Source organism: Polyodon spathula, chromosome 3, assembly GCF_017654505.1.
Source record: "Polyodon spathula isolate WHYD16114869_AA chromosome 3, ASM1765450v1, whole genome shotgun sequence".
Classification (NCBI taxonomy): Eukaryota; Metazoa; Chordata; class Actinopteri; order Acipenseriformes; family Polyodontidae; genus Polyodon; species Polyodon spathula.
In genome coordinates this window covers 79027470-79053587 of record NC_054536.1, presented here as the reverse complement: position 1 = coordinate 79053587, position 26118 = coordinate 79027470, and the positions used below count along the sequence as shown (strand labels likewise).

The 26118-nt window shown below is 34.8% G+C and overlaps 1 protein-coding gene across 2 annotated transcripts in view; it reads left to right on the top strand.

Annotated features, from left to right (window-relative positions):
- Positions 1–24803, top strand: part of LOC121313449 (thymocyte selection-associated high mobility group box protein TOX-like) — a 119880-nt gene extending 95077 nt beyond the window's left edge. For both annotated transcript variants that reach the window (XM_041245982.1, XM_041245981.1), the window contains 6 exons: positions 8591–8851; positions 12373–12603; positions 16364–16444; positions 16788–17150; positions 23073–23224; positions 23806–24803. In XM_041245982.1, the coding sequence (XP_041101916.1) occupies positions 8591–8851; positions 12373–12603; positions 16364–16444; positions 16788–17150; positions 23073–23224; positions 23806–23842 (1125 nt within the window). In that variant the 3' untranslated portion in view covers positions 23843–24803. The remainder of the gene's footprint in view (positions 1–8590; positions 8852–12372; positions 12604–16363; positions 16445–16787; positions 17151–23072; positions 23225–23805) is intronic.
- The last annotated feature ends 1315 nt before the right edge of the window (positions 24804–26118 follow it).

The window sequence follows — 26118 nt, the reverse complement described above, 5'->3', positions numbered from 1 at the left end:
TGCTAAAAATGTTAAAATTTTGTATTGGAGCAATTATCATCAAAGATTAGGGAACAACTTACATTAAAATGAAATATTGCTTGGAAAGATCTCGTTGAATTCTGATCAAATATTTCTTATTTCGTTATTTTTTACATCCACTTGATTTTACCTTGTTTATTTCCATCATTTGCATATTCTGTCTTTAATTGTCTTTCACAGCTATTAGTAAAAGCATTTGCATCTGTAAACTCCTTCCAAATGATGATTCGTTGTAGCTATGTGAACAGATTTGACAAGAAAGGTCATTTTTAGAGAAATGTATGTAAATTGACCGTGTTGCTCACTGGGAATCATAATGTCCTCTGGGTTATTAGTAATCCATGAGCCACAATAATTCCACTGCATATATAATTCAGGGGTCTTAACTTTCAACCAGAACCCCCTTTTTAGCAGCATACAACCCTCACCACACCACAACCACCACCTTATAGCATAGGAACCATAAATAGAGGCGGGAATCTGATACAGACCTGCTGTGGTAGAGACTGAATGGAAGCGGAATCATTGTCTTTACATATTACAAAGCCAGCAATGATTGCTTTTAACACTCTATTTACTGTACAGTAAAATATCAAGAAAAAAAAAAACATAAATATAGGTTCACTGAAGATTGGATGTAAGGCAATTTAAATTGGTTAAACTTTTTAAAGTTCATTGAAGTTTGTCCACTTTGATCCACAAAATAGATGTCAAAAAAGTATAACTTGTAATAAAAGCGCCATTTGTACTAGTATATTATACAGCTGCAGATGTTTCTGAGAGGCGTGCATAATTTTCTCTAACATTTTGTTTGGAAAAATGACTGCAAAGGTGCCTTTCTAAAACCCACAGCATTTGATTGTTGACGTTGCTTTTTATAGTTCTTACCTAAAATGACTGGGAAAATATATATTTTTTATTCATACTAGTTAAATGACTCATACATATTAAGACGTGTGCACTGTTAGCATTTTTTATCTTGAAAAAAAAGTATTGTTCTGTTATAGACCTATTATGAAAGACAAAAGGAAATCTAAGAGCTAACAGTTATGTTGTTTACGGTGACTTTCTTTAGGGGGACTTTCCCATTGACCTCAATGCATTTTAAAATGATTATTATTTTATTTTTTTTGGTGGGTGGGGAGTGATTATTATCTCCAAAACCAAGCTGTTATTGACTCAGGGCTATCCAACAACAAGCCATGGGCTTAAACTTCAGGAGTACAAGAAATGTCTGATACATAAGTTATACATAATGGCTTCATTAAAGTACCAGTGCCAGCCTTTTTGTTATCACACACTTTGGGCAGGATTTTCAGAAAACAGTGTTATTGTATCAAACTCATGGTATAGTAACAAGAGCTTTACTAGCAAGTGATTTTCAAACGAAATGTTTTAATTAAATCAATCTGTTAATGCTTTGAAATAGAGTCGATGAGGTTGTTAATGAACGCATTTCTCGTTAAAAAGCTTAATTGTCGCAGGTCACCTACATAATTTCCTGTCTTAACGACTAGCTAAGGGGAACTCGTTAATCAAAATGCATGTTAACAAGATCAACAAAAATTAAAGGAAGCATTATTTGCTGTTATGGAAACTACTAGCATACAGGGAGGCTGCTCTCCCACCAGCGAGCAGCAGCCAAATGGAAATAAAAAATTCTGGGAATATCTATGTTGTGTATAATTTGTAAACTTTATTTTAAATGTAAGATTTTGTTATGCAAAATATACATTTATTTAGAACACTTATATATAAAATGCTGATTTATGATTATCTGGCATGTGGGTAAAAATCGGACGGCATGGTTTAAAAAAAAAAGATAAAATAAAAAAAAATCCACTAGTCATTTACCCTCATTTGAGGAGATATGTTCACACAGCTTCCTATAAACAACTCTTAATGTTCATTTTTGAAATGTCATTTGTTTGTAGTTAGTTATTTTGCATGGATACCATGTATGTAATGATTCATTATATATCTATAAGCTTTTATATTTATTATATATATTTATTAAACTCACTAATCCAATACAAAATTTGTTTATAATTAATTGTTCGGTGAATCCCTCTAATCATGTATTTTCTCTGGTACTCTTGCTCACCTCCATGATAAATAAACTCAATATGATTAGAAGTAGCCATCGAACACAGAATTACAAGAATATTTTATATGCATAGTGTGGGGGGAGTCTGACAACATTACGAAATACGTTTAGACAAATTCCATGTCAATGATCTCGATCTCATTCCTAGTGGATCTCTGTGTTCTTGACACCTGTTCTTCGTTCTTGTGTGGATAAGACACAGATGTTAAAAGCCAAGGACGCATTGCAAATCCGCAATCACCTAAGGAAACTTTATTGTAATATCTAATATGCATGCCGTTTTCTATACCAAGATTTCAGTTGTATCATTCAAATAACATCTACAGTAGAGGTAAGCTGTCATAATGTACATATTCAGATTTAAAATAATAATAGGAAACTATGTTCTTAGTAACATTACACTGGATGTAAGTAATGGTATATCATTTTAGCAATACATCAAATGTTCCATAGGTTACAAATAGTTAAATTAAGTAAATAAATCTCATTCATAACTATAAATCAACATAATTTTGGAAATCACATTAGGATGAGTATTTAATAACAAAATAGGCACAAGGACTGCTTAAATGCCAAAATCAATGCTACATACCGATTTCTTGATTAACACTGGAGTTATCGTTTACGACCTTTTGAAAATCCTGCCTTTTTAATCTAACTGAAAATACATAGTACAGAGATTTAAAACAAATTTATCTCAGTTTTAACAGGAGTATACCATTATACATGTTATTCCAAAACCTAATAAACATTTTTTCTGGTTTCATGGTTGAAAGCACAGCCTATACAGATTTATAATTCAAACAAGCCAATGTAGAGACTTCATTAGCAGTTTCAAACTGTTCCAGTTTGCCCCTTTCTGTGTCAGATGGCCACGTAGTTGAATTCATAAAGCACTATAGAAGGAGCTGCTTAATTTGTGCACTCAGTGCAAATTGTTACATTAATTGAACACCTTAACAGAGCAAACATAAAATGTGTATAATATTATTAAAGTAGGCACAAATATCAGATGATCAACTAAGAGAAACATAGTTTTCATGCTTACACCTGTCATAGTATAACGCAATAGCAGCCTGGAGTATGTTATAGATTGTCATTCCAATTCATTTTAAGTGATGACACCCTTGTCATTTAAAATAGTATTTTTCACCATTTATATGCTAATCCAAATTGACGTGTATGCAAACATAATTACCATTACCAGTAGTCCTGCTGCTGTTATTTCTTATGTCTGAAGGTGGTAATACATGGCACTGCAGATGCAAAAGTAATCCAAGAGTATCAGTGTGGTAACAGACAGATTAGTTTATACTTGAAGAGGTACATGAGAAACAAGCTACATCTGAATACTTAAAATATTCACATATTTACATTTTCTTGGAGGTTAAGGTTTTTTTTCTTATATGTTAATGGTTTCTAATAAATAAATAAGCAGAAATATACTTTAATATTTAAAGCTGCAGTTTATTATTTTATTTTTAGTGGCCTAGGCAGCGGGAATTGAATTGAATTGAATTTCGGAAAGCTTTTTGAAAGTTGTGAACTTTATTTTCCTTTGGACAAAACAAAGAATTATCGTTCTAGTGTATACCCAGCACAGGTAGCAATTGTTAATTCTCTTATGTTTCTCTGCTACTCATGACTCCCATTCCATCTCTCAATCAATCAATCAATATTCATGTTATATAGTGCCTGTCACAGTCGACCACCATCACAAAGCGCTTTACAAGATATAAGGAACAATGCATCGTGCATTAAATACAGTAAAATACAGGGCATAGTACGTTAAATACAAACAGTAAAAACAATGCAAATACATTAAATACAGGTATAATACATTAAATACAAGGCTGGGATGTGAATTCTACACATTGTGGATGTGTGTGTCGTACAGAATCATACAAGCAAGGTGGAGTGAAAAACCTGAAATGGCAATTTAGACAGCAGCTAATAACAAATATAGGCTAAAGAGCCTTGGAAGCGAGAGAGAACAAGTGGAACTTGAGAGCGACTGTGGGAGCTACACGCACTAAAGCTGGGAGAGAGTTCCAGAGTCGGGGCCATGAAGCTAAAAGAGTGTGGTGCACTTTTGCTTGGGTATAACAAGCAAGCTGGAGTCAGAGGACCTCAGCTTGTGTGTAGGGACAGCAGGTTAGAGAGATACTTTTGACCTGTGTGATGAAGGGCCTTGTAGGCAAGCAGGAGAATTTTGAAAGTAATCCTGAACTTTACAAGTAGCCAGTGCAGCTGGGCAAGACAGGGGGGGTCATGTGATCATGAACACACTAACCCCGTTCAGCCAAAGCTGCTTATTTTTTATATTGTTGCCACATTCGGCACAGGGTTTCTCATATGCGTGGTCAAGTTTGTCAATAATCATTTGTTGTTGACCACGCATTCTCAAGATTTTATCTGCAAGGGGCATTTTAACCCCATCAAGGCTGTAAACAATAACAAAACATTGTGTTTTTAACACACCAGACCATACAGTAAAACAATAACAATACAAAACAGTACAAAAAACACACAGGGGCGAGGTGTACCCCGTCACACCATGTCAGAACCAGTGAGCTGCAGTCACAGTAAACTCCAGCAGGCTTTGACTCTCCCCTGCAGCCTGGGGGATGATGGTCAATGTTCAGTGTCAAGTGATGTCAGGCAGGGGTAAATGTGAGGGCTTCAGACATGCCTCACTCTCTTGTTCCTATGCAATACTGGCACACTTCCAGCCCTGGCTGCTAACACCATATACGCAGCAGCTGGTAAGTAACATTAATAAATAGAGCCTGGGGGAGGCCTGCATTCCTGCTCCCCATTTACCAATGGCTGTGTGGTGAAACAGCTGGATCAGAGGAGACAGGGCCCAGGAGCATGGCGAGAGCTTGGTGTACAAGTGTTTTTACTACAGATTTCAGCTGTCAAGGTCATTGATAATCATAGGCTTGTATGATGATATGCTTGTCATTTTAAATGAGTCAGATATTGTGTTTTTTTAGGGGATGGGGGAAAAATCTGATTGTGCAGCTCGTGTTGAAGATAAGTTTTTTTTTTTATTGTTATTTTTATTTATTATTATTCAATGAAGTATAAGTATAAAAACAAGCTTTTGGGTTAGGAAGACATGGTCTGAGAAGTCTTTACACATTGTAATTTACTCTCATGCATTTTACTTACACAACTCAAAATGAGTACTTCTGGCATACCAAACCTCACTATGGTTATTTATTTAAGATTAAGTTCATGCAACTCTTTCCCAACTGTTCATAAGAATACCCCTAGGCATGATTCTTAATAAAGGAACATACCTACTTACATAGCTGTTCTAGTCTAGCATCACATTTTTTGAAACCTCCTAGCTTGTACATGATGGCTATTCTTCATATTCTGCCTCTAAAACACTTCTGTGGCATTAATCTGTGTCAAGTAAATTGTTATTTAACAGGCTCATTGATTTTGTGTTTCGTAACTGTATTAATAGGTGTTAAGAACAATGTGGTCATTTTATCTGTGGTTGGAGTTGTTAAATTATCATCTATAACTACGTGTGCTCATTAATGTTACTGTTAAATATTTCACCAGTAGATTTGCATCCAGAAAAAAGTGGGTTGGCATAGTTTCTACTGACTTCTACTGATAATTCAATGATAAACATTTGTCTCAAGATCCAGTGAATTTGAATTAAAATGGTGTTCATTTGAATATTCTGCTCTGCTTTAAATTTAAAAAAATGTGTTGTTGCACCCAAATGAGGCATAGTCATTTCTCTTTAATATTACTGTCAAGAAAAGAATTTCAATTAATTTACAAGTAACTTGCAGTAAATAACCCACAGTGAAATCAGCAGACTGTATACTGTCACTAATTCAAGCCAGTTTGGATAAGATCTTGTTTAGATTAGTGGTTTGTTTGGAGCACCGATTGGAATCTGTACCATACTAAAATGCATTGGGAGAGATGTATCAAGTGTTTGTGATGGCGTAAAGACCATAGCACCGAGTTTACTCCAGACTTAAAATTGCCTCGTATGTATCATGACACTTTTGTCAAGTTAAGGCCCCGTTTGCACCACCAAAATGTGCTCCATCGCTCACTAGCAATGGATTTTAAGGCATGTTGAGCCTAAATTATATGCACGGGCACATTATAGGTAAGGCTGATTTGTAAATGAAGTCTGTGATATTACAGTTAGATTTATGAAGTGGCAGAACAGCTGCGCTGGGTCTATAAGGAGCAAAGAATAGTCAGGGCCTGGAAAATTCACATTTTTAAAAGAAATTCACAATTTTTTCTTTTTTAAATAATAACAAAAAAAATTACGAAGTGTCATGAAACAACTTTTTATTTAAAAAGAACAACACATGTTCTATTTACATTATATTCTACTGATGTAAGTTGCCTAAAATGTGTTACTGATAGTTCATCAAGAACATCACCCAAAAACCAAGGCTAAAACATTTTTCCATTTAGCTTAGCTACTGAGTCTTTAAAAATATACATTGTAACTTGATTTGCTTGAAACACTCTTTAAAAATGTAACAAACTTCTGCTGGAAACAAGCCATTTAAAATGGTCTTTGTTGGCTGCAAAAAAAAAAAGTAGCAAGCAAGATGAAACAGATTTGTTATAAACAACCTTGAATGAAAAATTCTGCAACATTTGAGTTTTGTAAAAATGTATAGCCTGTTTTGCTGCCTCTAATCCCAAAATATTAAACACGGGAGAAATGTTAACTGCAAACCTGAAATGACAATCTGTGCTACCGGTAACCCATTTTGAAGGTTTCAGAACACTGGGTGCAGTGGAATTTTCACATTTAAATGTGCCATCTTCCGCCATGCCTCATTTAATTTTGGGCCAGTTAATACATTCTGTGCAGGAAGAATCATTCCTGAAAAACTACTACTCCTTGCATTGGATACTCCTGCAGCGAGCAATGCTGACTGCAAAAGGGGGTTCAGCATATCTGTCAACAGGGCCATAGACAGGAATTTTGGGGCCTGGGACAAATCCTTTGAAAAGTCCCCACCCCTCCACCCCCTCCCATTCCAGCAAGCACACTGACAGGATTTGCCCTGTAAACACCCCTCAAGTTTTTTTTTTTTTTTTCCATTTTAAGAAAGATATTGGTTCAGCTGGTTAAAATATACAGTAAACCTGTCTGAGTCATACATTGCCTAATGATTTATATATACGGTAAGCATTCATCATATGTTCCCTTATATACAACTATGGCCAAAAGTTTTGCATTAGAATTTTAGGATTGAGACATAATTAAAAAATAACTATATGAACATAATTTAGATATTTTATTTAACACCATGTAATCAAAGAAACTACAAATTGATATTGCAAAAGTCTACCAGAAGCCATAATAGTAGTACAGTATTTCATGTTAGATTTCAAATTGTCACATTTTTCAATTTAAGTAAATGGGAAAACTACAAAGCAGTATAATTCAATATGTTAACGTAGCATTATTCAGCAGGTTTCATTTGACTTTATGAAGCAAAATGTGTTAATTCTATAGGGTGATGCAACACTTTTGGCCATAGCTATAGACTCATAATTAAAATATATGCGCCTCATACACCATATGTAAAATTTCCCCCCTAGCAATTTACAATAATCACATACATAAAATAGGCAGAAACAAAAATGTATGGTATTCTTCTGCAGATACACACTCAGAACCCTAAATGGCTGCTGTTGTAGTGATTACCTAGTTATTCTGACAAACGAATACACAGATCCCTTAGTCACTGAAAAGTTCTGTGCTGTTTATTACTCTTAGCATTTACATTCACCATGAATTTGTTTTAACCTTCAATGAAACCATTCGAGAATTCAAGTCAAGTTGAAGAACTTCACTGCAGCTGGATGATGTTTTTGTTAAGAATACAATGCAGTTATACTGTTAGTTGGGTTAAAGATTATCTTGACCATACTAGGTGACAGTGATAGATGAATGTTCTGACTATTCTAATGGCGGTACGTTAAAGGACTACGCTTGTCAGACAACATGTGATCATATTTTGCCACTCAGTCTGTTATTTTCTCTGGCCACATGCTTGGATCGTTTGAGTAACACAAGTCACTCCTAAAATTTGGGAGATGGACTGTCACTCAGCTGCCTTCTTTTTCTCACGGTGAGTGACTGTCAGATCCCAACAGAGAACATAGAGATAAAGCTGAGTCTATGTCCAAGCTGTTAGACCGATTGTTAAATTTACCATGTAAAAGGACGTCATTTTTGGCTTCATTTGAGAGCCAGATTTATGGGGATACATTTTTTTAAGTTTAGGGTATGATTTGAATGCAGAAAAAATCATACCACAGAGTTAGAAGTTAGTGTACAAATGTTCCGTGTTGACTCGTCAGAGCATCTTTAGGGCACGACTATACAAGTTGTATGTACAACCAGGGGTAGTTCTGTTAAACATTTTTATTTTTCTTCTCCAGATGCAGGACATGGCAAACACAGAAACCTCCCGATATAATACTCATCCACAGATGGAAGCTTTGAGACCCAGGGTCCAGTCAGTGATGATGCAGCATGGCCAGCTGACCACCATCAATCAATCACAACTCAGTGCACAGCTGGGGCTTAATATGAGGGGGAACAATGTCCCCCACAGCTCCCCATCTCCTCCAGGAAGCAAGTCTGCAACGCCGTCTCCGTCAAGCTCAGTCCACGAAGATGAAGCAGATGAAACCTCAAAGGTACAAGTCACATTGTGTTTTTTAGAATATATATATATATATATATATATATATATATATATATATTATATATATATATATATTTTGGTATAAATGAAGTCTGCACTACTAAAACAATTACTATATGTCTAATACATTTAATAAAATATATAACCACTGATGATCAGCTTGATTACCATAACCATAACATAGTAGCAACAACAGCTACAGTAAAACCCCACATTTAAATTCCATCACTGAAATGCAATTTTTCAAAACTGGTTAAAACAAAATCACATATTGAGTACAAAAATAGACTAGTTTCTAAAATAGTAAAGCAAAGAATAACTTGCAGTCCGGGTGCATATGAATTCTAGATCTTAGAAGTGATCCGAGTGCTAAAAAAGATTACCAGCCGCAGAGAAGAAATTAATTGGTATGTCTCATGGGGACAAAATACCCTAAATCTGTCCGAGAATGTGACATTAGAATTACCTACAATTTGTAGCATTAGTTTCTTGAATAGCATTACTGTATTTTGTCATTTGTCTCATGGATTTTGTATAAGCTACATGTTTGGATGGAAATAAAAATCTGTTTTTGTTATCATTTCACCAATATCAGCCAATCCAAATATATATATATAGTAGCGTACAGTTACAAAATACAACATATTTTATTTATTTTATGGTGCCTTTAATACTATTTAAAAAGAGAGTGTTATTTTATCACACACAGTACAGTAAATTAACACTATTTCAATTTGGCAGAATTCCAAACATTACTGAAACAGTCTTTTTTTTTTTTTTTTTTCAATTATGGTTCCAAAAAATGTCATTCATCTTCGAAAATTTAATTAAGGAACATACATGCAATTTAAAACTTCTTGAACTTAATTTTGCACAAAGTTTCAGGAGAATACAATGAATTCTGTAAATGATTTTGGAATACACCCTGGGGGGACTGGAGTTAAAGACTTTTAAGCATTGTACTCTAATGGAAAGGTCTGAGTTGCTACAGTACATTGATAACATTATACAGCACTGATATTCCTGCACATACAGCATTCACTGAACTCATAGGATGCTTTCATGTATATTGTACATAGATTACAGTGGACTGTAATTAAACGGCAAGAAAAATCAGATTATATCGCAAAGTACCAGTTTATTTATTTTTTAAAAAGTTAAAATGTAACTGTTCTGTTACACTTCTAACATAAACTATTACATCTGATAACTAAATGAAAAAAACCTAGTAAAATGCATTAACCTGTGTGTGTGTGTGTGTGTGTGTGTGTGTGTATATATATATAATGTGTGTGTTCTTCTTAACATTGAAAGGAGGATCATTTTTTCATTACTGAAATAGTCAGCTGTCTGTTGTATAAACATAAGACAGAATCCATTTTGAGTCATCATATTTGTCTCAATGGGATATTCATTTTCTAATTTTTAAATAAAGAATGGATTAAAAATGTTTGGTTTAAGCCAAATCATCGCAGCAAGTATTAATTAAGTGTTTTTACACCTGTTCAGTACTGTTGACTTGTGTGTGTGTGTGTGTATGTATGTGTGTGTGTTGGTCAGATACTACAATAAACAGTATTAAACCCACAGAAAACCCTAGTTACCATTAGGCACAATTCGATAACTGTATGTAATGATGAAGTCCTTCACTAATTATGATTTAAAAAAGAAACCTGTAATTATTAAAATGAATATTATGGTGGAAACCTTTTGTTAACCTTCTGCTTCTCTTTTGCTTCTCTTTCTCTTTTTCCTCCAAACAAACTGTATTCAAAATGTAGAAATTACAAAAGAGCAGAGATAATGATAATTGAAGAAATCTGGCATTGAAGAAAACAATAAAATAAACAAGAGAATTATCAACAAATATACTCTAAAACAGTTTTTTTGTTTGTTTAAAGAGAATATGATACATTGGAGAGTTCAACTTTAAATTACAATCATTTTCAGTTAGGCTGTTTCTCATAACCTGTAATGGACAATAATGACTGCAGCAATGTAGGATACAGTTTCAAGGTTAGTCAGGAACAGAGGCAGAAATTGGTGTACAAAGCAACGCATTAGCTGACACCTCAAATATCATTAGAACATATTTCCGTAATCTGTGGTCCCCGAGGGAAAATTATTTTGTATGCTAAGGTGCAAAACTAATATACATGATTAGACATGCATAACAGCATTTGTTTCCCTAAATGTACTGATACATCTAAATAAACAAATAACATATAAGAAACATTTGTATGAATGCAAGTCAGTTGTTCTTAATTGGTTGGCAATTACAGAATGAAAATCTCAGAATTCTACTGCACTTGTTTCACATTAGTCTTTCTTAACTTTATTTATAATGTTACAAACATTCTCTCAAGCCAGGCATTAAACCAACACACTGTATACTGTCATTTAGCCATGTGCCTAAAGCTTGTGGTTAATTGGCTCACAACCTGGTTTAACAGAATGAATATAACATACTGAATGATTATATTTACCGATTCTGTTTGCTAAGGTTTTCATCTTGATTGGCCATGTTGTAATTGTGCAATGTGACTATCCTGTTAGGAATAGTTTGCTGAATAGTCTTTCTAGACCAAACAGTATTTTTTTTAGAAACAAGAGAAGATTAAAGGTGTAATGGCATCAGTGATGGCAGGTAGTAATGATTTAAATAAGTCACAGTGTTAATAACTGTCGAAAAAAACACAGGCTATGTCTAGACATTACCCATAATGGAATCGTAATATCCCAGTACACATTTCAGAAGTCATGTTCCACAGGTATCTCTGCTCATGGATTATATGCAAATAAACACTGGAGGAAAATGGAATATGCATTATTATTATTATTATTATTATTATTATTATTATTATTATATAATTATTAGTGAATTACCTTTTTATCACCTTAGTGGAAATCATGGAATCACAAATTGTAGTCTGCTAGTGTTATCTAAATATACCTTGATTTATATATTGATGTAACTAAATAGCATGTAGATGATGTTTAGAATCTAGTACAAACCAGTCACGTGGTAGGAACCTTGGCTGCATACATTAGACAGCTATATATATATATATATATATATATATATATATATATATATAATGTGTGTCCTGAGGATAAAATTTAGATTCAACCTTTATGAAACAAAGTTGTTCTTTTTTTCAGTTGACTTTTACACATTTTTCCTTACATAAAACATCCTGTTATAATACATCCCTTGGTTTGTTAGAAAGATAAAATTGTGAAAAGAGATAAAACCACAAATGAGCCCTAGATATACTTTTGTATATGTGTGCTCAATAAAGGTGCTACCACAGCCCTATATAGTAGCTAAACTGTAACTAAATTAGCCTTTTAAAGAGACAGCTTAGAATAACAAAATAGTGATGTCTTTTATTATTATTATTATTTTTGTTAAACATGAAAGGGATTATGTGTGGCAGTTCCAGGGTCAATACCTCTGTTTATCTGTTTATTTACCATCTTCGAATGACTACTAACACGTTGTGCTTGCAGATTAATGGCGCTGAGAAAAGGCCTGCCACAGACATCGGAAAGAAAGCCAAAACTCCTAAGAAGAAGAAAAAAAAAGACCCCAATGAACCACAGAAGCCTGTGTCTGCCTACGCCCTTTTCTTCCGTGACACACAAGCTGCCATCAAGGGACAAAATCCAAATGCCACGTTTGGTGAAGTTTCCAAAATTGTGGCGTCAATGTGGGATGGCTTGGGGGAAGAGCAGAAACAGGTAAAGAAGCATAAGTTACAAATTATAAATGGAAAATCTAAATTGTTATGAGGAAACCTTAGTTTCCAGAATGTATATTTTTATCAAATAATTTTAATTTTTTTTTTTATATACAGTATTGATATTTCATATGTATATATATTTTTAATGCATTCTTTGACTTTAAATACATATAAATCCATCTCTCTTTACTATTGGCTCAGTATATAATTCTTGTGCCATACATAAAGCTAAAGAAGTGTTACTGTAATTATTTGCAGCTTTCTGCTTCTATGTGCCTCTGTGAAACATGTAACTATGTCACTGATTGGGAATGATATAAGATTTCCTAAAGCTGTTTTACCACATTAATTGTTCACATTTAATAAGGATATGGGTTTTTTGAAGAATGCTGATTAAAGACAATCCACTCTAATTCAATATGGAGAATGAAGTGCTTTGCAGATTGACTGTTACAGAGGTAACACCCTTTTAAATATGATACCTATGTGACAAATATAGGTCCTGTTCACAGAATGTATTTTAAAGCTTATTTTTCTCTCATTTACCATTATTTTAAGAGCTGTAATGACATGATTAGCTGTAGTAATACATACACCATTGTGGTATTTGAGAGATCATTATTTTGTATTGTTTTAAATATGTGTGAGCCTCAGCAAAGTTCAGTACTAAATATTGTATTGAAAATTGTGCTCTATCAATGGCAATGCAAAACACTGCTGGTCTTATGCGTGCACAGGGATGAAACCAATTCCTACCATAAATGCATTTCCAAAGTCACTAGTCTATTAGCTGAGGTTATTTGAACTACATTGAGGATGTGTAAATTGACAAATATAATATACTAATTAGGTTTCAAAGCTTAGCTGCACTACATGTGAAATGAAACAGTCATACAACACATCTCTGTTAGTATTACTGATGATACATACCATATCTCTCCCTGTTCTGCTTTGCTATTCAGTATTTAAAAAGTAACACATGACCTCAGACCAATAGCTTATAAACATTACTGCACCCGTAACGTATGGTCATCTTCTGCTCTTGTGGTGTATTTACCATAAAACCTGTTATCTTTTCATGCCCTCTTATTCAAGCCTTTCATTAATGAATTGGAAATATTCCACCCACAAATATCTCTTTGCCATATTTTTCTACAGCTAAATGAAGCGCTAAAGTCGTGTTCTAGTTGGACCCCAGAACCTAATACAGCATTACAAAAATAATGCAGTAAATATAGCTGGAGGCTCAAATATTACATTTTAAGTTGATCTCTATTTTCAGAGGAAAATGTCGGCTTGTATGATCACTCAATAAAGGATCCAGTGATTCATTGTATGGTGTAAGTTAATTTCCTTGAAAAGTCAAAAAGCAAATCATAAGCATATGTTTGGGGGAGGGGGAAACACTGTTCTTAAGGTGTGGTTTTCGCTTTAAGGATCTATCAAGCACTTTGAGTTAACACACCTACACCTGCTTTTGTTCTCATATCTGTTCATTGAAACACAAGCCACCTGGCTGAAACAGGTTGTTGCTCTTAGCGAACCAAAGCCAAACAAGCAGGTATGAAACAAAACTGGCTGGTATATGGTTTCTTTCAGAGCGCAGTTTATATTAGGCTCAAGTGAATAATAACTTTGTATTTCCTGCACATTCCTTATATTGACTCCAGAACACTATTGTAAATGTGTTATATATGTGCAGCACTGACACAAGTGGGAAGAATTGCATTTTATACTCATCCTTTTTTCCCCACTGATGTCTCCTTTTTTCTGGTAGACAAGGCAAGTGTAAACAGTTAATTTACTTCAATTATGAGCCTGTCCTCCTGAATTAGAAGCAGCAGGGAAGCAAAGAGCCAGAATCACACTTGTGAGACAGCCAACAATTACTGAGAGCCCACAAACCAATGTCGTCTTCTCCGAATCGCTAGTAATTCCATTAATTATATGTCCAGTCAAGTCAATCAAATAATGTACTCCACAGCGGCACCCCTGCAGCACCTCGGATAAAATCACTGCTCGCTCTTGGTTCAATCAATCAATCAATCTTTATTTTAACTGCTTTTGGACTAATTCTACATATTTGAATACTATTTAATGCTGTTAATTACATCATTACTTCCTTTAATACATTTTAAATAGAAAATGTGTGTGTTTTTTCTGTTTTTTTCTTCATGTATCTCAGGAGTGCTATTAAGTACAATTTCATGATACTTTACTACCACATGAGTGCTCAGTCTGAGCAAATATGAACAGATTTTATTTTTTTTTTTTATTAAAAAATTTTAAGAATGGTATTAGATTTACTTATCTCCCAGAGAGGATAACGGTGCTTGTTCATGCACACATCAATTTCAGCTGTAGCTGGATGACCACCCATCACATTTTGGTGAAATGTCTTGTGGTTATTAGGGTGTAGGTCGTGTTCCATTTTATACTATGTCTTTGTCTATGATGGACTGATTATATTAATGAAGTCTATCATCTTATTGTATCCACGAACTGCAGCCTACTTATTTATATAACTGATGCCTGATGACTGAGCTGTGGGGATCATGTTATATATCCCATTTTGATATGCATTAGCATTTATTAAGAGATGCTGTAGTGCCTGCTCTGGATCTTCTGCACAGTGCTTGCTTAATTGTAAACTCCTTTACTCCACAGATTTTTACATTGTTTAATTTTTATTTTGTGATCCTAATAAAGGTGCCAAATAATAAGGGACATCACTAGCAGGATAACCTAAGAGTAGTGTTAATGGTAATTAGATCCAACACAGTTAGAACATTGAAACAGAGCCCTTTATCTTAATAACCACTTGCCTTAATGAACATGTTCATGGGCATCTGTTATGAGATTCTATTCCTCATGCTGTGGTAATATGTCATGGTGACCTACATTTTCATGGTACTGACAATTACATACCTTGTTTTATGCCATCTATTATGTATTGTACTAGATACAAGAAAGGGTAAATAGCCTTATCCCTATTACAACTCCAATGGTGAATAGTTAAAGGATGCAATTGAACAATACAGTATCGTTCTTAAAACATATGCAAGATTATTTTATGTATGCCCTATTCTATTCAATGAGTGACTCAAACCAAATACAGAAGAGAGTTCACAAATCATACAATAAGGCAAAGTCATCATTAAAATAGGTTGCAGTAGCAAATATCCTCCTTTGAAAATGCTCATTTAGGCTCTTTGTTTGGCTGGGGCGTGTCTATATCACAGTGCATTATGGAGGTTGTAGTTCCTTCACAGAGACTCACGCAAGCATATATGAAAATACAAACTGGGAATGAGCTTCATAATAACAGACCTAATTACTATTCAGTCTGTGATTTGAATGCAATCTAAAAAAAAAAAATAAAAAAAAATTAAAAAGATACATGATTCTTACTGTTAGCTGCTCAATGTTTTTAATTTATGGATTTTCTAAACAATTATTAGTAATAAACAAAATAAAGATGTGATTACATTTTTAAAGGTAGCAGCCTCAGTAACTGTACTGTCATGCAACTAACCTGGCCTACAGAGGCAAGAGGCTTGGAGCGTGACATTTATCCAGAGCAGGATACCATAAATGGATTAATAAAGTCTATAACTGACTTAATATGGGAAGTGGGAGCCAGATTACCATTGCTGATAAACCTGTTAAATGATATGTTATAAATAATCACTTAAACTGTAAGTATTTATTCTTATTATCAATAATGACACTTCATTATTATTACTTTTAATTCACAGTTATTCAAAAAGAAAACAGAAGCTGCCAAAAAGGAATATCTCAAACAGTTGGCAGCCTACAGGGCAAGTCTGGTTTCAAAGGTAAGTTGCATTATAAATTTCTAAGGTTGGAATAATGCGAAGTGGGAGTTCCTACCAACAGTTTAGTTTAGTGCCAGAAAGATGTTAATGTTTCTGTGTAGAAAAGTAGATACATCGAGAAATGTATAGAGGTTTTAAGTTACCCTTTTCAGATGAGTATGGCAAATGTCAATCACAAAAATGGGATTTAAAAAACTATGAAGCAGCATGTCAACAGCTGAAAGAACAGGCTGCATGTAATGACTCTAATGGCTAATGGCAGCAGTGGATCTGATCTGAATGAATGGCTTTGAGGTAATGGCAAACTCATTTGTTGTATTATTTATTTTTATTTTTTTACCAGAGTTACTGTGAGCCCATTGATGTCAAAACATCCCAACCGTCACAGATGCTGACCTCAAAGCAACAGGTTTTCCGCGGTCCAACACAAACTCATTCAGGGTTGTATATGGGCTCTCCCTATCACCAGCAGCACGGGATGAACCCCCACATGAACGCCATGCACCCCAACCTTCCCCGGAGTATCGCCCCCAAGCCTAACTCTCAGATGCCAGGGACTGTTTCCATGGCTGTGTCACCACCACCCCCCCTTCAGATCAGCCCACCTCTGCACCAGCATCTCAGCCTCCAGCAACACCAGTCAATCACAATGCAACAGCAATTAGGAAATCACCACTTACCACGCCATTCACCAACAATGCAACAGGTTAGTGCAACATCTAAACGCACAACCCACATGCACCCCCCGCATAGCCATTCAGCCACATTTGAATACTTTTGCTTCTTAGATCTTAGAATCTATGTTACAATTATACATCTGGGACTGATTGCAATTAAGTAAATGGAAACTCAGAAGGCTTAAAGTGTAGTACATTAAGGAGAGAAGATAGTTTACCTCCATTTATTCTTGTTGTTTAGATTCTTTACCAAGTGCCAAGTTGCATTATAGATTCTGTGTCCAGTTAAAGGTGTATATGGAAATACTTTACACTCAAGCATAAACATACATACATTTCAACTTTTTTATAATGGATCTGTAAAACACTTTAATGTGCTCTGTTAGGAGGAGCCTGGTTGTTTTTCCACTGCAGAGCCCAAGCCACGCAACTGGCGTGACACGCAGTGAACGTGTCGAGTCGGATGTAGATGATGAGGTGTTTTATTTGAGTTGAGAATGGCAGATCCAGAGGTTATGGTTGTGTTTTTTCTTAATTTTAGTTTCTTCATATATTATTCCTTGAGTGTACTGACTGAAAAAACGTAATGAAAATCATTAAGACCACCCCTGGCCCTACTTGGCTCCAAGTCAGATTCAGATGTGTGGTGAGATCAGAGTTTCACAGTGTGGTTCTCACTTGGTGCAACCAATAGCCAGTGCGCTGCGAGGGCCCTCATGGCTCGGATGTGCCAGTGGAAAGGGGGTATCAGTTATTTTGTCAGGCCACGGTTCTAGTGAGTGTTCTGCTAGTAATAAAATAGTATATGTTGGATGTCAAAGGCTATGGACACAAAAAAATGTGCTTATGCTGTGTAATTGCAACTCCATGCTACATTCATTAGTTTCATAATGTACCTCAGTGTCACATTTTGCTGTAGAAATTGTTTATGTTTGTTAAGTCTGGAAAGTCAGTATTTATAGAATACCATTTACAGCTTTAAATAACACTTTGATGCTCTCATGCTACATAACAAAAGTTCTAGTCAGACCAGGGGCAAAGGATGTGCATTCTCTTAAGTTATTTTTGTCAGGACTCATCTGGAATTATAGCTATAGCAAAAATAGAAAAATAAACTTTTTTAATGTGGCAATGTGTTATCTCTGTGAACCCATTCCATTTGTCAGGATTTCCCGTTCTCATTGCTGTTCTCTGCACTCAAGAAAGAAATCATTAATATCTGTCAGCTTGCTTTACAACTTTACGGGGAAAGAAAAAGAAAATCTTTGTATTATATCGCAGAGACAGGTTTTCAATTTCCTTGTGTAATAAACAGATGCATTAGGATTTGTATGTAATTTAAGGTTGAAAAACAACATTGAGATTGATGAATAAATCAGTTGAGAAGACAAAAAACTTGATATCTGATGAAAAACACCCTCAAACAGTCAGGAAATGAAATCATCTCACAGTAAAGTGCTAGGATGTGGATTGAGGTTCAGTTTTGCTGTGGGCTTTTTAGGACTTGGTATAGCATCACAGTGAAGATGTTACATTTATAGCAATCTAATTAAAGAGCAAATGTCCCCTTTGACATTAAATATAATCTCTTTCACTGTTTTTTTTAATTAATTAATTTATTTTATATAGCACTCCCACATAATTCCAGACATGTACCAAAACAGACAATATCCACCCCACCCCCCACAGATCAAACTGAAATATTAACTTAGGGTTTTTATTTAGTTTAGTTTTTTTAATTAGACCTCTAGCAGTCAATTCACTAAGCATAATTTATATATTATCAATGTTTATTAATGACTGGCAAAAAGCAGACACTATTAATTTACTGCACTTAGTGAAGAAGTTATGAGGCAGTCATTGTCTTCACATGTTTATATTGGATGCAATTGTGTATGTTGTTTTGTTCATTAAGAGTGTCATTATTTTACTCGTATTTGCTAGGAAATTACAAGATGGCACATTAAATTGTTTGAATTGGTTTTCTTGCTGACTGTTTGAGCATGCAAGAATCCAATTTAAAATTCTTCAGTGCAATTGAAAAAATAACATAACCCCTCTTTGGTATCTGACCTCCCTTTGTAGACCTAGTCTCCTGAAAAAAAAAAAAAGGTGCATCAGCTATGAAATATTTATATAACAACTCAAGAGTATTCACAAGCACTTTTATCAGTTTTCCGCAGGCAAACTGATGTTGTGGCTGAACATGTTTTAAATGTACCTTTTCAGTGGATTATGGGAGAAATTTGTCTGAAGGCCAGTTTTAGATTAGTGCTCACTGTACCTCGGAAAGAAAAACTACTTCCTTACTTTATTAACCCATATTGAGTTTTTAAGCTCTTTTCTTAGATCTTGTTTTTATAGTAATGTAGTATGTTTTGCTTATTTGTTAGCAGAAAACAAAACAAAACAAAAACTGTGGTTTAGCTTTGGTCAGTTTGAAGCTGAGAGAGCAATACAGAGAGACAGATGGTGCCTTTGTGATTGACTGAAGGAGAAGAATTTTGGGAACAATGCATGAATAGGTAGATCTAATAAGACAAAAACCCAGCCACCTGCTGCCTGCTTCTTTCAGGCACATTCTCTTGTCTACCCTGGGGATTAATTTCCAGTGTACTTTTATTTCTCAGATAAGTACAACTAAGGTCTGTAAATTAAAATATTGGGTTTTCTTTTTTTCTTGATTTATGCTCTCTGTTATATTGTAATTTGTATAACAATAGAGATGACACTTTTTCAACTAAGCTATCAGTGAATATGGATTTATCTGAAAAAGGGTTCAGCTGTCAAAAAAAATTTATATAGTTGATTTCAATGAATTTGACTGTCCTCAACAGTGTGCTGCTACTATTTAAAATACTTAAATAGATTTTTAAAGTTTATGGGACTCAAACATTTAGGTCATTATTTTTTTATGTTGAGGACAGCCAGTGGAATGACCAGGGGTGGACGGTTAACAGTGCTCACTTGTTTGTGGAATCCTCTTATTAATGAATTACGCTCCCCTTCTGGGTGATGTGTGCTTCATTTCCCCCCCTCTCATGTGACACTGGCACATCAACAATGTTCATCCCATCTGTTTAATGGGCTGAAGCTGGGCTGTGCTCACTCAGAAATGTGATTGCACAAATCCGCCATGCACATGCACAGTAGCAGCCATACGGTGTCCATTTTAGGACATTCTCAGTCGTCACCCCTCCTCGAGTCAATCCTCACCCCTCCTCGAGTCAGTCATCCAGGAATGGCTATAATTGCCTTAAAAATGTATAGATGGAGCGCAGCCGGTTAGCGAACACAGTGATCAGGCGATCAGCATGCATGTGCCAAGACAACAAAGGCTATAACTATGAGCAGCACGACTTTGTCTCTTCTCAGTCTTGCATGGTGTGTTACTTTGTGGGAAGACAGAGAATGTTTAGGCTGTTTAAATATTACAATAAAATTCACAAGTCTAATTATCTTTGTCTGACTTTGTCTAACATTAAATGAATGTTATTTGTCTTATTTGTTCAACTTTGTTCTTTTCACAGTTTTAATCTGCCTTTATTTTGTGCCATCTGTCCCTTTTTTTTCCAAGGATGCTGCTCACCAGCAGTGCTTTAACTTAAGCTCAGTAATATCTTGCTGTGTTCGGCAATTTCTTTTTCTTTTTTTAGTTTTTTGTTAATTTACAAACCACACAGTATTTGTATTATTTAAATATTATTTATATACATATATTTTAAAAGTATTTATACAATTATATATATATATTATATATATATATATATATATATATATATATATATATATATATATATATATATACGCACATATATATATTATTAGAACAACTATCAGTGCAAGGCTTTTTTTTTTCTTGCCTTTTTAATTAACTTTTTTTTTTTTTTTTTTTTTACTGTTTGTTTGTAGCTGATCCGTCTTTTATTAGGTCAATATAAATTATCTGCTGGTTCCTGGAAAAAAAAAAAAAAAAAAAATCAGCTTCATTGTTAATTAGTGTTTTTTTTTTTTTTTTTTTGTGGTGTTTTTTTTTTTTCCTTTGGCCTTAATTGTGACTTCCATTTAAGGTCTTATTTTTTCATTCTTGGCCTTTTAAACTTGGGATTGAGTTAGATTCAGGGACAATTTAAATTTAATTAAATACACTAATTTTTTTTTTCTTTTGGTATTATGTCAGGTTTTAATATTCTAAGTTAATCCATGGAATTTAGTCAGTCAGTGGAATTTTTTGCTTACTAATAATTTTGCTTCAATGGAGGAAGTGCAGTAACTGCAGATCAAAAGGTTTGGACCCAGCAGACCTCCAATAAAATGAGTGCAGGTGAACGGTGACAGAGGATGAGCATACAATCGAACAGTTAACAAGTTTTGGTGTAAGCTTAGGACATGAGGTTGTGCAAGTGAAAATAACAATGCACTGTTTTGCTCTCCTTGCCTGCTTTTTGCTAAGGATTGGGGTGACACTGAGACAGCATGGTCAAGAACTGGAATTAGAGGCCTGCAACATCTCTAAATTTAAAAAAAAAACCATGAGAACTAAAGAGTTCATAAGACATGTGAAGTGCATCTAGGTATGTTAGGGAGAGTGAATATTGCTGTCCAGCTTAGCACTGCTTACCGAAATGCCATAAAGAAACACAATGAAGAAGTGTCTAAACACCGACACATACTTACACTTTAGATGGAGTATTACATCTGTTGATGCAAATAAAGCAGTAACTCAATTTGTTCAAAGCATTCAGGACATCCGAGCATCTGTAAGAACACTGGAATCCAGCCTCCCTGAAAACCTGCCACCAATGCTAAAAAGACGAAGGGGCCCAAATACCACAGAAGATTATGACACAGCAGCCTTGCAAATTTGTGACATCATCTCTTACGCAAAGGAATGGTTTGCTTTCAGAAAGCACCTTGTCTCTGCAAATTTGCTGCAGAGTGACTGTTTTGATGACTATCAAGTAGATTTTCCAGACGGCATACTAGAGGAAACAGTTTCAGCATATCCAGTGCTTAGTAAGGCTTCCTTATGCATTGACTTACAGTGTATGAAACAGAAGATTTAAAAAATGCTAAAATGCATTAAGTATGCTTGACCTTTTACAGAACATTTCTGGAGATTACAAAACCACTGAAGAGAGTTATTACTCTGACTACAGCAGAGGCAGAAAGGTGTTTCACAACACTGAAGCCGATAAAAAAAACTTAAGAAACAGTATGGAAAACAAATGATTAAATGCTTTAGTCATGTTACCAGTTGAAAAAGGCATGACTTTAATAATAAAGTAATTGAAAAATTTGCCACAATAAGACATCGCAGAACAAACATTTTGTTTCGCTTCCAACAAGAAACAGATCCACTGGACAGTGCTTCTACCAGGCTGGCCCCCTGGACCCCACACCCTCACCTGCATCGGAGGTGTGAACACCCAAAAATTTTGGCCACCAACCGCCATTTCTAATGACACCTACCAATAATGTGGAAAAGGGTAGATTGCAGATGTTTGCCTGACTGTGAAACATTTGGTCAACCAATAAGAAATATTTCGTGCTGCACATTTAAAATAAAACTTTCAAAGGCATATGAGAATGTTGGTTATGAAGATCATCCTTAAACTGAAATGAAGCAACAAATATAAAGTGAACTGAAAAAACTTAAACCAAACTTACTTTGCATATATGTTCATACACTTTTAGCATGTTGCCATTTTAAATACCTGTTCAGTTAATGTGCTGAATGTGTAAGAGATACTTTTCCAGATATGTAGTACTTTGTAGGGCGCTTGCACTTGTTAGATGTGGTTGTTGTACCAAAAGCATCTTTACTTCTTTTCCAAGTTAAGAATTTGCAGGGAGAAACATGTTGCAACTATTGTGTCAACCTTGTGTTGTTGTTGTTGCAAAAACATGTGCAAACAAGTTTATCAAACTCTTTTCTACATTTCTTTTAGGGGTTTTCTCTTCAACCAGAATACCAGAACATAATGAACTCAACATCCACGGCTGGCCAAGGTGTATCCCCATCAATGGATTATGTTCGCTCAGGGTGCAGAAATCCTCCAGCACAGAACGTGGAATGGAACAATGACTACTGCAGTAATGGGTGAGTAATAAATATATTATACCCTTAGGGGTATGCAACAATATTTTCAGCCCCCTCTGCAACTGTTGTACATGTGAGAAATGAAAAACCCCTAGTGATCATTTCTAAATCCACCTCCACTACAATGAGAGCACACATATAATGGGATATTAAACAGGTAATGAAAATATAAATTATTGTACCTTTTCTAGTTTTATTTTCCCCCTAAAAACCACTGCAAGTAGGGGCTTCCCCTTATAAATGACTATTGTCACGAGAGAGTAACTGCAGGGCAATAGAAATTATACTTACTGAGACTGCAATTATGTTTCCAGCGCAGCTGACAAATCAAGCTGTTACTTACAAGGGGTGTGATGGTCTAACTCCTACTATTTCCCCAACTCTCAGTCTGCTGCCCTTACCTTGTGTCCTGACAATTTGCATAGGATTTACCACGGTGGCAAGTTAACATAACTTTTGTTCTAAAAAGTAGTCGAAACATTGATGATAAAGAGCTTCAAAGAAAGAAGAAAAAAAACTCAGGTTTACTTATGAGCACCCACAAGTTAACTGTTTGTTCTTTTTTCTGTGTTTCCTTTTAGTGGTCTACAAAGGGATAAAGTTCTTTATCTCACCTGAACACCAGAAACACTTTCCTTTACTCTGGAGTTCACAGGAAAGCCTTCAGAAGTTTGTTGCATTTAGCAGGTTGAGGCAGTTCTTAATAGTTTCTAAGCACTTAGAACCTCAAAATATGTATTTGAGCTTCTGATGTTACCGACAATGAAAACAAAAATCTTAGTTTGTCTCCCTTATTTCTTTAAAAAAAAAAAATCATAATGGACATTTTTTCTTCAATTCTGAAAGAAACTTGGACAACTTGGCTTTTTATGTTGTTTTTTTTTTTTGCTGTGGAGTGCTGCGCTAGTGAACTGCCTTAAACTGTAGTGTACTGTATCTAGGAATGAAATCCTAGATTTCTGTGGGTCTTTAACATGGGTGTTAATTGGAAACTACTAAAGACTTTGTTGGCTTGATGTAGCACTCACAGCTAGTCTGTAAATATAATATATGTTACACTCCCTTAGAGTATAAAAAAGTAAAACTTTTTTTTAGGTCAAATGTAATTTGGAACTGGGTATTTCCAGTTAATTGAGGTTTTAAAAAGGGATACAAATTGGCAGATGTTAATATTTTATGCTTCATTTTTAAGGAAAAAAAATAGTAAATAGGTCTATATTTTGAAAAAGATTTAGATAGTGTTCCCAACCGATCTTTAAATGCAAGTTTGCATTGTCAGAGTAGCATGAAATATTTGGAAGTGTTAAAACACACACACACACACACACACACACACACACACACACACACACACACACACACACACACACACACACACAAAAGGTTTATTTTGTACTGCATAGAAATGCTTTTTTGTATTACTTAGTGTATTGATTAGTAAATGTCCTTTAAATCCTTTATGTATAAAACTGCCAAATGCTTATCTGGTGTTTATTAGATGCAGTGACAGACTGGAGACAGCTAAATTATAATCTTGAAATACAGCTGTGTATTATAATTGTTTCTTACTGTGTCTATATTTTATTTAATCTTTTTTTTTTTTTTTTTTTTTTTTTTTTTAATGGCACCTGCTGCGCGTATTTATTAAATAATAAATATAGGTGTTTGTAAGTAACTATGTTAGCATTTAAGAATGTTTCTGTTGATTTCTTGCAGAACTGATAAAAAAAAAAAAAAACTGTGTGAATACTTTATTCTTATTTAGTTTCTATGGTGTTTAAAAAAATAAAATAAAGCCAAACCTGCATTTCTTATGCAGAAATCAAACAATGTGGATCAGTATGGTTATTTACATCCTTGTCTTTGTCCTTGTCAAATTCCTAATTTCCCTGAACCACATTAGCAAAAGTGAGTATTGGAATTACTGTTTGGTGTAACTTCAATGCTCTATTAGACAATTTTTCAGGTATTTTTCAGAAAGTATTCCGGTTATCCTGCAGGTTCAGCTATGGGACAGCCTATCGTACTGTGACCCAGTTGCACTTAAAGCCTATGTTTTGGATTTTTCCAGTAGGTGTAGAAGGGTAATAACCTTGTCTTCCTCCCCTTCTCTCACTTTCAGCCTGTTCATTATTTCAAACAACTGCGTAAATCCAGGACAGTGTATAATAAAATAAAAGCTTAGTGAAGACTGGATGCAAAGTCAATGCAGTTATATTGTTTACCATGAAACAGTTAAACGAAATGTATAATTTAAACTGTAGTAATACTTAAGTTGTACTAGGTACTGTATTTATAGACTGTAACAATTTCAATGGGGGCGTTTCCATGTGTGTTCTAATTTTTCTAGAGATAATGTGCTCAAGCCAAATGAAAAATGACCCTATACATCTTGAATTTCCATTGGCTCAGTTTATTTTACTCAAGAAGACCCTCTTTTCATCAGATGTCATGCAAATGAAGGGGAAAGGAGGAGGTCAATATGCAAATTAGCCATGCGTAGAGTTCTCATGCTGTTTTCGCAGAGCTTGGGAAAATGTGGTTTCCATGCAATGAGAACAGGTACAGAAGAGAATCTCACCTAGAAATCCATGGTTGTCAGGTGACATCATGTTTGAGTGAAACTTTAAAGCACAGTGTTAAGCTCATGCAATAAAGCTGTGATTTTTAAATACCTCGTGTCTGGTTGTTTAATAATGTGTTTTACTAATCTTGCCCAGATTGCTTTTCAAATGCCCAATGGTGTGGTGGCATGTCATTAGTAGTGAATAATATTTCAACTAATGTATCACACGATTTATTAATTAAAGAAAAAGAAAATAATTAACCCGGAGGTTAATCCTATAGACATCTGTGCAAGGCACTTTACGCGTATGCTCCCAGGGCTGTCTGTA